The sequence below is a fragment of the Carassius carassius genome, chromosome 9, assembly GCF_963082965.1.
Source record: "Carassius carassius chromosome 9, fCarCar2.1, whole genome shotgun sequence".
Taxonomy (NCBI): Eukaryota; Metazoa; Chordata; class Actinopteri; order Cypriniformes; family Cyprinidae; genus Carassius; species Carassius carassius.
The window spans coordinates 28,924,776-28,940,365 of NC_081763.1; the positions used below are offsets into that span (position 1 = coordinate 28,924,776).

General features: G+C 36.7%; 2 protein-coding genes and 1 pseudogene across 3 annotated transcripts; 1 reads left to right on the forward strand and 2 right to left on the reverse strand.

Moving 5' to 3' along the window:
• Positions 1-174: 174 nt before the first annotated feature.
• Positions 175-4,242, reverse strand: LOC132148665 (tripartite motif-containing protein 16-like protein; annotated as a pseudogene).
• Positions 4,243-7,876: 3,634 nt separating this feature from the next.
• LOC132149513 (large ribosomal subunit protein bL12m-like) lies at positions 7,877-11,318 on the reverse strand. The gene is made up of 5 exons (XM_059558828.1): positions 11,103-11,318; positions 9,674-9,866; positions 9,144-9,221; positions 8,508-8,645; positions 7,877-8,294 (listed from the first exon to the last, which is right to left on the reverse strand). Exons 1-5 carry the CDS (start codon positions 11,159-11,161, stop codon positions 8,178-8,180), a joined length of 585 nt encoding a protein of 194 aa, XP_059414811.1. The 5' UTR covers positions 11,162-11,318; the 3' UTR covers positions 7,877-8,177.
• Positions 11,319-11,848: 530 nt separating this feature from the next.
• Positions 11,849-14,572, forward strand: zgc:103625 (methyltransferase-like 26 B). Of its 2 annotated transcripts, none has more exons than XM_059558830.1 (7): positions 11,849-12,123; positions 12,214-12,416; positions 12,516-12,678; positions 13,634-13,693; positions 13,811-13,878; positions 14,002-14,080; positions 14,382-14,572. In XM_059558830.1, exons 2-7 carry the CDS (start codon positions 12,214-12,216, stop codon positions 14,451-14,453), a joined length of 645 nt encoding a protein of 214 aa, XP_059414813.1. In that variant the 5' UTR covers positions 11,849-12,123; the 3' UTR covers positions 14,454-14,572. The 2 variants fall into 2 exon arrangements, with proteins under 2 accessions (XP_059414813.1, XP_059414814.1); XM_059558831.1 differs by having other exon boundaries at positions 11,858-12,123; positions 14,344-14,572.
• Positions 14,573-15,590: the final 1,018 nt, after the last annotated feature.

The window sequence follows — 15,590 nt, forward strand, 5'->3', positions numbered from 1 at the left end:
CCTGTTATGTTGGTGAGTGACACAGTACATTTCCAGCTCTTTATTGTGTGTATGGCAGATCATATCCTTTAGTCGTCCAGTGTGTCATCACCTTACGAGTGTGAAACTTCTTGTGACAGTCAAAGTGAGTTTGACAGCAAGATTCCTGACACGCCAGACAGGACTAGATTTGCTACAGGAGGCCTTTAGCATTTATTCTGATTCATCAACACAGTTGCACTGATGATCCATATTCAACATAAAACCCAGGACAGAGCGGCTGAGTGAATGTGGTCTGGACCAGGTGGATGAGGCTCATTGTGTCAGAGACGTCGTAGAAGAACAGAGTTCCTGCACTGTGATCCACATACACTCCTATTCTAGAGCTGGTGGACGCTAATGTGAGATCAGTGCGTTTGTTATTGTGCCAGAATAAGTATTTGGAGGGAGAGCAGAACAAACTCCAAGACTGATCATTGTGTCCGAACAATAGCTCAATAGCATCTCCTTTCCTGCTGATGCTCTTATATGACACTGATATGAACACACCATCATCTCCACTCCACTCAATCTCCCAGTAACAGCGTCCACACACACTCTCTCTACACAACACCTGATCCCAATAATCAAATCTGTCTGGATGATCAGGATACAGATGATCTGTGCCAGTGTTAGTAATCACTCTGTTCCTCTCAGACAGACCAAGGTTTTCATTCACTGTGTTTAGATCCAGAGTGAACTGATGGGAATCTGACAGAGAGACACATCACATCAGAATCAGCAATTATTAATCTTTTATAGTGTCTCCGTACAGCGGACCAGATATCCTGCACAAATCTCCATTTACATGATCAGTTATAAAAAATAAAAAAAAGTTTTCTGTTTGATTTCTCGGTGACTTACATTGTAGGAAGTCATTCCTGGTCTTGGAATTGACGTTGGTTAATAGGACTGTGAAGAAAAATGTCAAGATAAAATACATCTATTCCTAAGACATTTGTAATATGATGCTCTATGACTCATTTCTGAGAGTAGATGAAACTCCAGCGGCCTATTAAACATATTTGACGGGATAAAATCTCCCATAAAATCTTTAAAAAATAGTTTAATAATTAAGTAACAAATGGAGGTAAACAAATAAAACATAAAATATTTTTTGTGTGTTTTATTTTGATTGCTGTTACTTTAAAATAATTTATTTACGATGACATTAATTATTAGCTTTTTATTAAACTCACAAACCCATTACAGCTCCTTTACGAACCCCAATTTTGGGTAATCATAAACATGTAATGTTTAATTCACTTCATGCTTTTAATAACAATAAATGTATTTTTTATACCAACACTATACAAGATTTTTGTATTTAAATCAATGTAATTAACAAGTAATAAACAAAGTAATCCAAAAGTAACCAAAAAGTAGACAGATTACACTACCTATTAATCCTAGTAATGGATTACATGTAATTTGCCCAGCAATGTATATACACACACAGATATGTGTGTGTGTGTGTGCAAAACACAACGGGATATTTGTAGGATTTTGTAGGTGGAGTGAATGAGGACTTTACCTCTGTCACAGATCTTCTTGATCTCTTCTTTGAAGAAATCCTCCAGTTTGTCTCTCAGCTGATGGACAGATTCTCTCACGACATCAAAAGGGACGAGAGAACTGAAGCGATTGTAATTCATGTAAGTAGATTCAGGAGCTGTTAAAAGAGACGGGAAACTCTACAGAAAAGAGAAACCAAAACTCATTACCTCCACACTTCACGTGATAACAAATTCCTGACAATGTTGCAGTTCAATACTCATTCGGCTCTCATGAAATCTTGCTCAGGTTTATCCTGTTGTTCTAGATTTCTGTTACCTGCAGGAAATGGTTGGAATTGTGTGAAACCTGCTCTAGCTCAGCGTCTCTCCTCCTCAGCTCATCAATCTCCTGCTCCAGTCTCTTTATGAATTCTTCAGCTTGACTCACTACAGCTTTCTCCTGATCTCTGATCTTCTGTCTGACCTCAGAGCGACTTCTCTCTATGGAGCAGATGAGCTCAGTAAAGATCCTCTCACTGTCCTCCACTGCTGTCTGTGCGGAGTGCTGTTAGACACACATCAGAATCACACACTGAGCTTCAGTGAGACTGAAGGAGCTCCAGCACTGGAGAAGAGTGCAATCTTCTCAAACGTCTCCAGACTCACCTTATGAAAGGCCACGGTGTCTCTGAGCTGCTGAAGATCTTTCTGTCTCTGCTGGATTTTCTGCTGGAACTTCATCTGTGTCTCCTTCAACTGTTTCTGGAGGACACACCAAGGTTAATTTCATAAACAAAAACTAAAACGAAAACAATAGATCAAAAAAACATTTTCATAAATTGAAATAAAATAAAAGGTCGGTTTCGTGAAATGTCAATCCCAAGAATAGCTAATGCACAATGCTGCTAATCGAATCTTTGACAGACTTCAGACTGCTGAGCGTGAACACCAATAAACACGGGACCATCCGTGCTTCAGTGGGTATATCGTATTGAGTCTAATTAGTCTTGGCTATCGGACACACATTATTATTCAATTTCATTAATGATTTTTGCGTTTTCGTTCGCGGGAAAGTGAGCAAGACAACAGTTAGCCTACACTATCGTGATTATGGTTAAATAAGATAAAACACCTAATATAACAAATTACTTTTATTTTCTAATTAAATATCACCACACACATTTATCATTGTCTAGTGCTTTTAAAGTTTTTTTTTCAACTGCTTACATAAATTTTCAAAACCTTGCCTCTTTTTTTCTAAACTTTACATACAAATCCAAGAATTGCACACACGAACTGCAAAATGTCTCACATATCTTGAAAAACGAAGCACTGCATTCAAGATATCTCAAACATCTTAAAAGCAAACATTTGTCTTACATTGCAAACACCTTTGTTATAATATTATATTTGTGGATATATCATATGGCCTACATACAGTTATTAAAAACCTAAAGCTCTTCTTTTACAAGCTCCTATGTACATTTCTGTTCAAGATTGAAAGTAATTGGCAGATAGATGCTAAAAAATTCCGTTAACACAAAAGCAAGATTGAAACCAATTATTTTTTTACTGTAACTTTATTGTAACACTCTGTGGTTGTGAATACAGTATTACACGGTAAAAAAAATTAAAAATTCATAATTTTGTGTCGCTATAGACGTTTGTGTCAAGGTTAAATTAAGTCTTTTTTTGTTAAACTTCAATTACTCAAACTAAAACTGAAACTATATAAAAACGAAATAGAAATGTGTTCACAAAATAAAAACTACACTAAAAATAACAAAATTAATAATTAAACTAATAAAAATGAAACTATATTTTATTGCAAATTTGAAAACAATATTAAAATAAAATAAAAAGGCAAACTATAATAACATTGGGACACACTAAATGCCACATAAAACTACCATCACAAAATCATGATTTAAAAGTTACATAAATCCAGTATTGGTGGAGTAGATAAAGATTTAGCATTATATATAACAGATTTATTGTTTCCTGAAATGAGATTATGAAATTTCAAGCCAAATTGTAAGCGTAATTTTCTTCAGTGCCTAGTTTTATGGAGTTTTTATTATTGATGTATAACTAGATTTGATTTAGAAATCTATTTTGAGTTACACACTAGTAAGAAAATCATACAGGTTTTCATTAAAATTTCAGACTGAACAGTCCCTGTAATTTCATACCTGTTTCTCTGTCCCCTGAGCTGCACTTGACACAGTTTTGTGGTTGTTATGTTCATCCTCCTTACACAGCAGACAAATGCATTGTTGGTCAGTGATACAGGTCATTCCCAGCTGTTTATAATGTTTACAGAAGTTCATGTCCTTCAGTTGTCCAGCGGCATCAATCACTTTGAGTGGCTTATGAGAGTGAAACTGCTTGTGACGGTCAAAGTGAGTTTCACAGTAAGATTCCTGACACACCAGACAAGACTTGTCAGCTTGCAGTGTACAGATGTCACACTGCATATCTCCAGCTTCCGTGTAACAGTGTAACACTACTTCAGCCAGCATTGTGTTCTTAGCTAAAGCAGGTCTTGGACTAAAGGTCTGTCTGCACTGAGGGCAGCTGTAGACTCTGTCCTCATCCTCCTGATCCCAGCAGCCTGTGATACAGCTCTTACAGTAACTGTGTCCACAGGGAATCCCCACGGATCCTTTATGAGATCCAGACACATTGGACACATGAACTCATCCTCAGAAACTCTGGCTTCTGCCATATTACAGCAGACACACACACAACAGATCAAATGAACTCAAGTTTTTTTTTTTTTTTTTTTTTTCAGGAGTTAAAATAGTTCCGTGCTTCTGTGTTATGCGTGTTTAAAACAGGTTTTTCTGTTACCCATTTTCCTCATTCCTGGTCAAGAGTCAATTTCCTGCTAAATGTATTTCAAGTGGAGAGAGAATGCTAGTCCATCTGAATAACTGAATGCTGGCCATCGTAGAAATGTGTCAGAAAACAAAGTTCATCACAGTTTGCTGCGTATGGGGCTGCACAGCTGCAGACCGCCCAGAATGCCCATGATGACCCTTATCCATCACCAAAAGTGCCTACAATGGACACATGAGCATCAGAACTGGACCATGGATCACATCTGATGAATTATACTGTGCACCATTTATCTAGGAAGGCAGGCTGGCAGAGGCGGTGTTCTGGACAATGTTATGTTGGGAAACTTAAAGGATTTGCTGTCAATGTCTTGGTGTAAGAGACCACGGGACATATTTAGAGGTCTTGGAGTCCACTGGTGCGTTCCAGGCATGTCGGAAAGATCGTATTTACGAGTTGAATGCACATGAACATCACCACAAAGTCATTATTACAATGATATTATAATTTTTATTACTCATGAGAAAACAAGTCAAGGGCAAGGAGTATTATATTATTGTATAATTACTATAGAATATATGATGTTTCATTTACATCACCTTCATAAATTGTGTTTTTGTATATGTAGTGTTAATTTTTTGGCAGAAAAGTGAAATTGCCATCTTGTTCCAACCAAATTGACTTGAACCGGATTCAACTCATCAGCTCATTAGTAAAGACTCCAAGACCTGAAATTTGTATGTCTGATAAGAGAGACATCAAAAACATGCAGTGTTGATGGTTCTCCAGGAACAGGATTGGAAACCACTTCCATGGTGCACCACAACAACGAGGATACAACCAATGTACACTTAATGGCTACAGAATACCCAAAATGCACTGCGAGGATCATGCTGAATGAATTCGCCATAAGATGGAGACTGAAGATGAATCATCAACACCAATACCACTTAACGTCCTTGAGAGTTTAGCTCCAACTTTCTTGCATGAGAGTTTCTAGCAGACAGAGGACCTGAACAACGTTTTAGCCTGTTCATGAGTGCTTAATTAGGGCCTGTTTACACCTATCATTTTGTCTGTTTTTTATGATTGGATAGTTATCCGATTGTAAAAAGAACAGGGCTGCGTTCAGCAGCTACAAAATGGTGCAAAACTTACTTTTTTAATGGAAACGGTGGTGCGTTGAACACCCTGTTCTAATGATGCAAAAGTTGCAACTATGGCAGCTGAGAAGGCCATTCTTTGTGTTCTTTTTGAAGAATTTTCGGAGCCTGATGAAATCGGTATAAATAGGTGTTTAATATGCTCGCTGTTATAGTCACTGCCCTTGCCGTACAAAATAAATAAGAACATCTCAATCAAGTGAATGGATTTGTGGAAACTGTGGTTCCTAATTATTGTGAACCAACATTTGCCTCATATTTCAGGATGAAAAGACAAAAATTTCAGGTGAAGGATATCCACTTCTTACCTTGGAGACTGTGTTATGATCTATATGACCTTATATTTTTTATTGTGAGTATTAGGCTTATCATTATTGCTGATCACTGTTGTGCTATGGGATTGTAATACTCACCATTATATAATCAGCAGAGTATCGGAAAGTTTATGAAAGTGTCACTTCACAATACAATAGCAGAATATATAAATGTTTACAGTATTTTTATGTTACATTAATCAATGTCTAGCACACCTTCCTAAGGAAAGGATATGGAACAGAAGACATTGCTATTACTAAATGATATTTAGACAGACTTAAAGAGGTTTCAGATCTATACTTGTGCTCTTATTAGTTCAGTTATTTTGCCTTTAATGTAAATAAACGTGCAAACAATATGCTTGCTCTTGTGAATTTATTTTTATGTTAATATCATTGTGCGAGCTGTCTCTTTAATACCGCGTGGTTTCTATACATGTTGGTGCTGATTGGGCTGACATGCTTAACACACCCACCAAACAAGAGAAAACATGTCTCAAACCCTGTTGCACACCGTTTCCAGGAAACATGTTGTTCATGTTGTATTTTGAGCAATACCTTTCATTAATCCAGTTGTCTAACAACAAAAAAGCCTTAAAAACTTGATCTGTCTGTTAAACTTTTCCTATATTTTATTAAAAAAAATAAAAAATACTAATAATATATATATATATATATATATATATATATATATATATATATATATATATATATATATATATATAAATAAAAGCAGGGAAACACAGAGCACAGGAAATTAGGTCATTGTGACATCAGATCAACAGAGGATGCCAGGGACAAAAGGCCATGCTTTCCATACAAAATCAGCAAAAAACAACAAGAAAACCTTTCCTTTTACAGGATACTGGCATTCGGGCCTTCTTAATCTTTTTGTATTTTAAATGCGATGACAATAAAGGCAATTAAAATTTAAACCTGCACTTTAAAATTAATTTAGCAAAATTGTTGGCTCTTAGTAGCTCTTCACCATTTACAAGTTGCCGCTCAGGGCACTGACCTGTTTTTATACAGTCTTAAGTGTCGAAAATCATGAGATGTGAGCAGTGAAATCGAAATGGAGAAAAAAGATCTAAACATTATTTGAAAGTTAAGCTTATTTTTTAACTTGAGTGCCACATCTTAGAAAAGTGTTACGTGTGAGATGATGCAAAGCATGAGCACAAGGGTCATGTCCAGCGCATGTTCGAAGAGAAAAAACAAATGGACAAATATAGCTGCAAGCAGCAATTACGGGGCCAAGCACTCCACCGGCAAATTGAGGAGCTAAGCATGGCATGGAAGATCCCACCAGATGCAAAAATGAGCAATTACTGCAATTTTAGAATGATAGTAATTGAAATGGCTCAAAATCATAAATACAATAGGTTAATGCAAGCAAAAAGTTATTAGCATTTTTCTAATTTTCATCACAAGTGTTGACCACAAGGTGGCGCTGCCCCCAAACTTTGAGTACCATCAGGGCATGGAACAGAATATTTTTGTAATTATTTTCGTAACGATTCACTAACGCGTAAAAAAATACAGCATTTTTTTAACAATTCAAAATGGCCGACGCCTAAAATCATTGACACAGAAAAATTGGATATCATTCAACTTGACATGACCCACCGAATCTAAAGAGACAAGTTTTGTGAATTTTGGCCAAAGCATTCAGAAGGTATGAGCAAAAATATGCATTTTTTATATCTCCTGACCACTAGGGGCACAGTGCTGAAAACTGCAGGTAGTCTCTGGTCATACTTGTTATAACACACCAAGTTTGGTCTCAATATGACAAACCGTTGCGGAGATATAGTCTCACACGCATTTTTACATGATTTTCGTCAAATTTGGTCACGTGTCATTAGAGAACGGTTGGACGAATCAACTTGAATTCCATAACTTTTTGCATCTGTGCTTGGCCCCTAAATATAGAAATATCCCTTTAAAGGTAACTGAGATCAGCAGTAATCACCAATTATTCACTTCTGGCAATGTATTGATTAGTACTCTGTAAGTCATGATGAAGCATTATGATAGACAGTACAGTATATCATGTTTATTTAACCACAAGCAATAGCATCACATCCCTTTTTCAGGCCAGCTCCAGTTTCATGTGTAGCATGGGGACAGATGGAGGAGTCAGTGATGGGTGGTGTGTTTGCAGGCTCAGAGCCTGTCAGAGTTCAGTCTGAGAGTTCAACACCCAGACCATCTCCTGAGGGCCAAGTGGTCATTTTAAAGGCATCATTTGTTTCCTTCTGATTCCTTATCTTTTTTGTAAAAAAGAACAAAACGATGACTGACATGTAACATCTGATCAAGTGAAGGGCCGCCGCAGATATTCACTCCAGCGCCACAGTGCCTCCTGCTGCTTCAAGTGCTGCTTTCAGTTTTTCTGCTTCATCTTTAAACACATTCACCCGGATCTCCTGAGGTAGAGACTCCACAAGCTTCTTGGCCTGTAATTGGGAGGGAACACCATTAATTAAGTACATTACAACCCTTTTAGACAAAAACATCAACAGTAAGTATCATGAATTGTCTGAAAAGCTTGTGTACTGCATTGCTGTCTGCTGATATTTGACAGATTGGGAACAAACTACACAGATAACTTACTGATTCATGCTATTGCAGCCTATAAAAGATCCACATTTGACTAAAAACACCTTTACCTGTACAAGATTCAAGCCCTCCATGCAATTCTTCACTTCTTTAATCAGTTTGACTTTATCAGCCGCCTTGAATTCTGTCAGTTTGACTGTAAAATGGGTTTTCTCTTTCTTTGCAGGTGCTGCCTCCTCATCTACTGCCTGCAATTTCAGTTAAAACAGAGGAAAAAAACTCACAAACTAAAGTTTTACATGATAGCACTTTGCACAAAAATATGAGAATGAGATGTTGTATTTTAGATCTATTTTCTAAGGTTTTTTTGTTGCAAAATTATTATTATTTTTTTTACAGCTTAAAACCCTGATTTGTGCACTCTTGACAGTAAACAATACGTGTTACTATTACAGAAGTACTGAGTACATAGTTTACAAATAAGAAATAAAAATAGTTTGAGACTAGTTTGTTGTAACTTGAAGTTTCCCAAAAATGATTTTTAAATAACTTTAGTAATTTATTAATTTGTACAAATTTAGACAATGCAATGATATTATCGGGTTTTCCACTATGCTCTATGCAAAATGGTCCAAATTATGGTGTTTCTTGGCTTTTCAAATTTTAAACAATGTTTCACATTGTAGGACACAGATAATTAAAAGTTTCTGGTTATTACAGTTTAAGTCATAAAACATTAGACATACCTCAGCAGCAGGAGCAGCTGCTATTGCTGCCATTGAGCCCATGGACATCATTCCAACATCCTGAATGTTCAGAGTTTTCTGACAGGGACAAAACATTTAAATCAGTGCTTTTTGCATAAAGGCTACATACTATTAGAGCTGGGCAGCAGCTCATCATGTGTGTGTGTGTGTGTGTGTGTGTGTGTGTGTGTGTGTGTGTGTGTATATATATATATACACACACACACACACACACACACACACACACACTGAAAAACTGCATTTATACAAAATACGCTACACTTAAGTGGCATATTATTTCTTTAATATCTGCAAGCACAGTTTTTCAGAGTTTTTTAAATATACTTTTAAATTTGAAGTACATTACAAATGCACATTTAACAATTAATTATCTCTTATTTCACCACTCAAAAATTTCAAAGAAGTTCAAAGAAGTCAAAATATGCAGCTAAACACTTTGTAGTGTGGATTTCTGCTGTATTTTGCATTAAACATTGTTATTAGGCTGGTGTTGTGACAGTGCGCTGCACCTTTAGTAACTCATTGAGGTCAGACACTTCTATGAGCGTGAGGCTGGCGATGTCATTGACCAGCTGATGGATTTTGGGAGAGTACTCCTTTGGCGCCCCATCAAAAGGAGGTGCTGAAATGGCTTCAGACGGACTGACAGGGCTGGTCTTGAGTGTTCGCCGGGCACACAGTGCTGCCGTCTGTAGGTTGTGTCTGTGAAATGAGTCCATTCAGACAACAATGAGCACATAAAGCAGCAGCAAACATATAGTGCATCTATTCTCTACCTCTGTTAGCAAAAGAGCAGCAGATCAATATATCAGAATGATTTCTGAAGGATTGTGAGACACTGAAGACTGGAGTAATGATGCTGAAATTTCAGCTTTGCATCACATGAATAAATTACATTTTAAAACACACACACACGGTTTTGATTTCATCAATTAAAAGCAGCCTGAGTACATAAACAATAAATAAATTAATCTTACCAAGCCCAATCCTTTGAACGGTAGAGTATATTACATAATATGTATATATATATTTTTTTTGTTGTTGATTGAAACCACAATTTCAGTTTTCGAATTTTGAAGACCAACAACAAGTCTAAAGTCTAAACGTCTGATATCACTAGTGAAACTGCATCCATTTTTCATTTTTTTCTTAAACAATATATTGTCAGCATAACAATTTGAGTGAAAAGCTGATCATGTCTGAGAAGATCCAAAAGTCATCTTGAGCTTAAATTTAAGAAGAAAAAAAAATCTTTGGGATTCTGCAGCAAATTATTAGTTCTAACTGTCAGGTTATTAGTGATAAAACCCTCACAACTAATAAAGGTTTCTTAACTTCAAGAGATTAGTGTAACCTCTGCTGACCTTTAGTACAAAGGAGTTCACATGATCAGTCACAAATGTGTTTACATTTAATTAGTGACTCAATAATACATCAAATTAAATGCTTATGAATTTTACACCACGACTTCTTAATTTCAACCATTTAAAAATAGTTCCAGGTGTTGTTAAGAAAACAAATGCCAGGTTTTCAATGTGGTCTCAGGCTGCATGTCAGCACGCCACTCTATATATCGGTTGACCACCATTAGAAATATATAAAGGGAAAATCAAACATTCATGATTTATTAGAATCACATTTATGAGTCAGACAGAAGTCACGTGACCTTCTGTACCGGTACACGGTCATTCATGCTATAATTTCAAGTAAACATTTATGCTACTGCATACACATGCTCCCTCAGCTCTGCAGTTCAGAGATTGAGATCTGCTGCAGGATAAAGATGCCTCTAATGTCATGCCAGAAGCTTATCTGAGCACTTTCAATGGTTATAATATGTCAGTGTGTTTGTTTCATTCACAGCGGTACTGCGGACTCCTCCAAACACTCAGTGTAAATTCTGTCCTTGAGACGCAGGGTCTTTCATCAAGCTCTTACCGGTGTGTGTTTGCCGCGGTCCGCAGCGCGAACCGGACGCAGTATCTGCCGCAGAACATGATGACGAACTGATTTAGTGAACGCGACAGGACGAGCAGCCCGTTCCCAAAAACACAAGTCTCTCTCTCAGCGTGTGACTGACTGTCAGACCTCCTCTAGTATAAGCACATGGCGTCCTCCGCTGGCTCTTCCTGACCTACCCACAATGCATCGCGCCAGACGGACAAAACTTTATTTAAAATCCTCAGGCGTCATGGCTTCTTTCGAAACTAATCTTTTTTTTTTTTAAATGTCCATATAGTCTATGGAAATTTCTTAATTTAAAGATAAATCGTCTCAGAAAACTAAATAAAAAATAAACAGTCCAGCACCTACACATGGGTTTTTAATGCAAAAGTCTCTAAACTGAGACACATTATATAAATTATATAAAACGTCTCTAAAACAAATCCTAGAAATACTTAGTTAAAATTAGTAGGCCATGTTTGAAATAATGAAAACTCGGAACTCGCTGTTATTAATAATATAACTACAGAGTAACGCATTTATCCTTCTAGATCCGGCTCTCTTTTTTAAAATGTTAGATTTCATAAATACAATTAATTACTACAAAGCACTGTTTGTTTTGATGTTTTTATGCCTATGTTGCACTCGTTAATGCCTTGAAACGGATGCACGAACGAAGTCCCCCGATTTTTCTTCAGCTTTTTACAAGCCTTGTAAACAGTGGAATTAAATCATCCATCCATCCATCCATCCATCTATCTATCTATGAGTCATAGTGCTGTATCATACGGAATAACAATAATCAAATAATATAAAACACCATGCCACTTCATAAAATTTCCAAGATAAATGTCATTTGCATGCCCTGTTTCTTTGTAAAGTTATGTAGCGCCAAAAATGATAGGGTTATGCAGAATTTGAAGGGGAGGAGCAGACAGAAGCCTCTTATCCAGGTAATCTCCGGATCCATCTGCCGGTTCATCAGCCATCACTGAGCACCAAACAACAGGGCAGCGTGAGTATCAGCTACATAATTAATAGCAATTTAAAAATAAACATGTTCAGAATTTAGCAAAAGTCAATTAAAGGTTCCTCTCTTTTGCAGATGATGCTGCTCTCTCCTGCAGCTGAGCGCAGTCAGGACGGTCTGCTGTCGGTTCTCGGGGAGCTACTGGAGGCTCAGTCTCACTGTGAGCTGTTTGGTCTTGAGTTGGGATCAGGCACAGGGCAGCATGTGGTGCACTTCGCTCAAGAAATGCCCTTTGTAACATGGCAGCCATCAGACATCAAGGAGGAGGCACGAAACAGGTTATGGCACACAGGTTCTTTGTTACTGTAATTACAAATGCCATTATGAGACATACCACAGAATTATCAGGGTTTGTAATGTTAACGTCTCTGCTGCAGTATCAGAGCTTATATAGGGGCCACTAAAGCAAAAAAAGTGCTGGAGCCGGTGTATCTGGATGCCAGTCAACCCTGGGAGAAATGGGCAGGACTTCCACAAAACTCCTGTCACATTATTATAGCAATCAACCTGCTTCAGTACAGCCCCTTCAGCACTGCAGAGGTATAGCACCAATATATATGTAATATTGACTTGTGTGTTTATTCATTCATATATATATATATATACAATAAGTAGATTTACATTACTAGATTTACAAGTTTCTGCACACACAAATTTTAAGTAATATTTAAGTATTAAATTAAGAAAAATCTACTTAACTAAGTTAGGTACATTGATCAAAGGAATTGAGTCAATTTAACATGGCCAGTTAAGAGTTTGATGTATAATATCAAGTTATTTTGCTAAATACACAGTCCTAAAATACACAAGATAGCACTGGAAAACAACCATGCTATTAAAGCATGTGGTTCATTTGCATACATGTAAGCAAGCAAGACAGCTTGCTATCCTTTGAAGATAGTATGTCCACTCATAATTATTACCCAAATGAACACAGAGACCCTGATACTTGGTTTACCATACACAATGACAGAAACAATCACTGGACAGTGTTTGAGTATAAATGGGTTATTTTGAGTAGACAATTTACTCTAGATATCACAAAACATAAAGTTGCTAAACCTAATGATAAAATCATCCATAAAACAATGTAAATTAAACTCGAAAACAGTGAAAATTGTAACCGTTTTAATTATTCATGCCACAGCGCATGATGGGATCATACCTTTTGATATTTACTTAAAGAATCCGTGTAAACAAACAATTCCAGATAAAATATGCTTGTAATTTCAAACTTTAATTTCTATGAGCTTTAAATTGATTAGTAATATATAAAATTTGCTTTATTTTTTAAACTCTTGCCTGACCTTAATGTAGAAATTACATTTGTTTTTATGTAGTATTTACTTCACCACAAAATCATTTTTATCAGTGGTGATGAAAGCTGAATTTTCAGCGTCATTACTCCGGTCTTCAGTGTCACATGATCCACCAGAAGTAATTCTGATATTCAAATACAGTTAAAAAATTAATGAATGTAGTCTTGTATCCACAGGGTGTGTTTAAAGGATCTGGGCAGATACTGAAACAGAACGGCCTGTTAATGACTTACGGAGTGAGTGATTATTGTATCATTTTCATGTGTTTTATATGAACAACATATAGTCATAACCACATCAACCATAAATCTCACTATAAACATCCTAACCTCGTGGAATGAAATGTGTCTCAGCCGTATGCTATCAATGGAACCATCACCCCAATCTGCAACGAACAGCTGGACCAGACATTGCGCCAGATGTGGGTTTTCAGACTGACACACTTTTTATTTCAAGATTCAATATATTGATATTTCTTAACAAATAAAGGTGAAATATATATAATTTTTTTTTTCAACTTACAAACCTACTGTCTGTCTGTCAGGAATCCGGACTGGGGTCTTCCAGACGTCGATGTGCTCAGACAGCTGGCGTTCAGTAACGGAATGAGAATGGAACGAATGGTGAGGGGCAATTAATGACTTCATTTCTGAAGCCTATAAATGTCCAGATCACTTGTCACCCTAAAATCAAAATATAAAACCTATTTTAGGACTATTTAGAATTTTTGTTGTTGTTTTGCACTGTGACATGATTCTCACAACAATTAAGCAGTTTACCCATAATTCTTATTACCGTAATGAAACTGAATGATTATTTTATTATATATATAGAAAGATTTGAAAACAGCACATTGATAACCTCTGTCTGGTGTGTTGTTCAACAGATCGAGATGCCTGAGAGTAACAAATGCCTTGTCTTCAGAAAACTGTAGGAAATCTGTCCATTCAGAGAACATGGATCCGGTCTCCAAGAAAAAACATCTACGACACTTGACTTTCTTTTAGTCAGTTTCACATATTTTCTGACTGGCATTGCTTTATTATGCACATACTTTCATAGACAAGAAAAGAAACATTTCCACTAATGTACGACTAATAAAAGAACAAGATATTTATTAAGTATGCTGTTAAAATGACTTCTTTTTAACATGAGGCAGATCAGTTTAGAATAAAGATTATCTTGAAGGGGTTACAGACGTCACCGGATGTTTGTGTGTGTGTTACAAACATGCAGCGTTCACGACATCCATCAAAACCATCCACAGGCTGTCAACAGTTTTTACAACCACAGTCTAAAAATAGACTTGCCTTGTCCGCCATTGATCCAGTACTCAATTCTGCACTGTAATTAACTGATAATGAAACTGTGGCTTTGAGATCGACTGATTAGTTCTGCGCAGTCAGGTCTGAACCCCGCTATGCCACTCTGTGAAGATCCACATAGAGCATTAAAGACAAACGGATGTGAGTACTTTGAACTTCATGCAGTACTTTGAAACACCAGCCTGTTTGTTTTGAATAGATTGGTGATATGCAAATGGCAGCACATTTGATATCTCATTGGCTGTTATTTTATATGACAGAAGCCACTGTTTACACCAATCTACCGCATAAATCATTAGCAAGGAATCCACAACACTGATCCTAAACGCAGAGCTTCTGAAGTATTTCTAGAATCGCATACATGGAAGCCAGCACTGGAATGTCACATGATCTTAGAGCACTTCAGAGCAAAGCAGAGCTGAAAAACTACTATGTGACCTCAGTGACTTAACCGAAGAAAAATAAATGGCTGTTACATATTCACTCATGCAAACACATCTTAGAAAAATATGAGACAAAAGGATAGTTATGTTTTGTCTTTTTGAATCATATTGTGTTTGTTTCTCCATGGTACGAACGACTAACCTGCGTCAGTTCAGTTTTATGAGGAAAAACTGCATTTGCAAAAATCTAGAGAGATGACAGTTAGCAGTATGATGAATCTCACAACATGTCCAGGTCATATTTTTAATAGAATCTCATTTCTGCCAGCTAAGCTTTGGTGAACATTTTTTTAATTTTTTATAAAAAGCCAACAGAAGATATTAAGTCATAATTATGACAAAGTATTGACATCTCAATTATGACT

Bases quoted from the DNA above. Each gene is read 5' to 3' on its own strand.
- LOC132149513 (XM_059558828.1), bottom strand. From the start codon at position 11,161: ATGTTCTGCGGCAGATACTGCGTCCGGTTCGCGCTGCGGACCGCGGCA. The intron at 9,867-11,102 runs GTAAGAGCTTGA...CTCATTTCACAG, and splicing joins ACCGCGGCAAACACACACCG to ACACAACCTACAGACGGCAG. The intron at 8,295-8,507 runs GTAAAGGTGTTT...TCCCAATTACAG, and splicing joins AGGGCTTGAATCTTGTACAG to GCCAAGAAGCTTGTGGAGTC.
- zgc:103625 (XM_059558830.1), top strand. From the start codon at position 12,214: ATGATGCTGCTCTCTCCTGCAGCTGAGCGCAGTCAGGACGGTCTGCTG. The intron at 12,679-13,633 runs GTATAGCACCAA...TTGTATCCACAG, and splicing joins GCCCCTTCAGCACTGCAGAG to GGTGTGTTTAAAGGATCTGG. The intron at 13,694-13,810 runs GTGAGTGATTAT...AATGTGTCTCAG, and splicing joins GCCTGTTAATGACTTACGGA to CCGTATGCTATCAATGGAAC.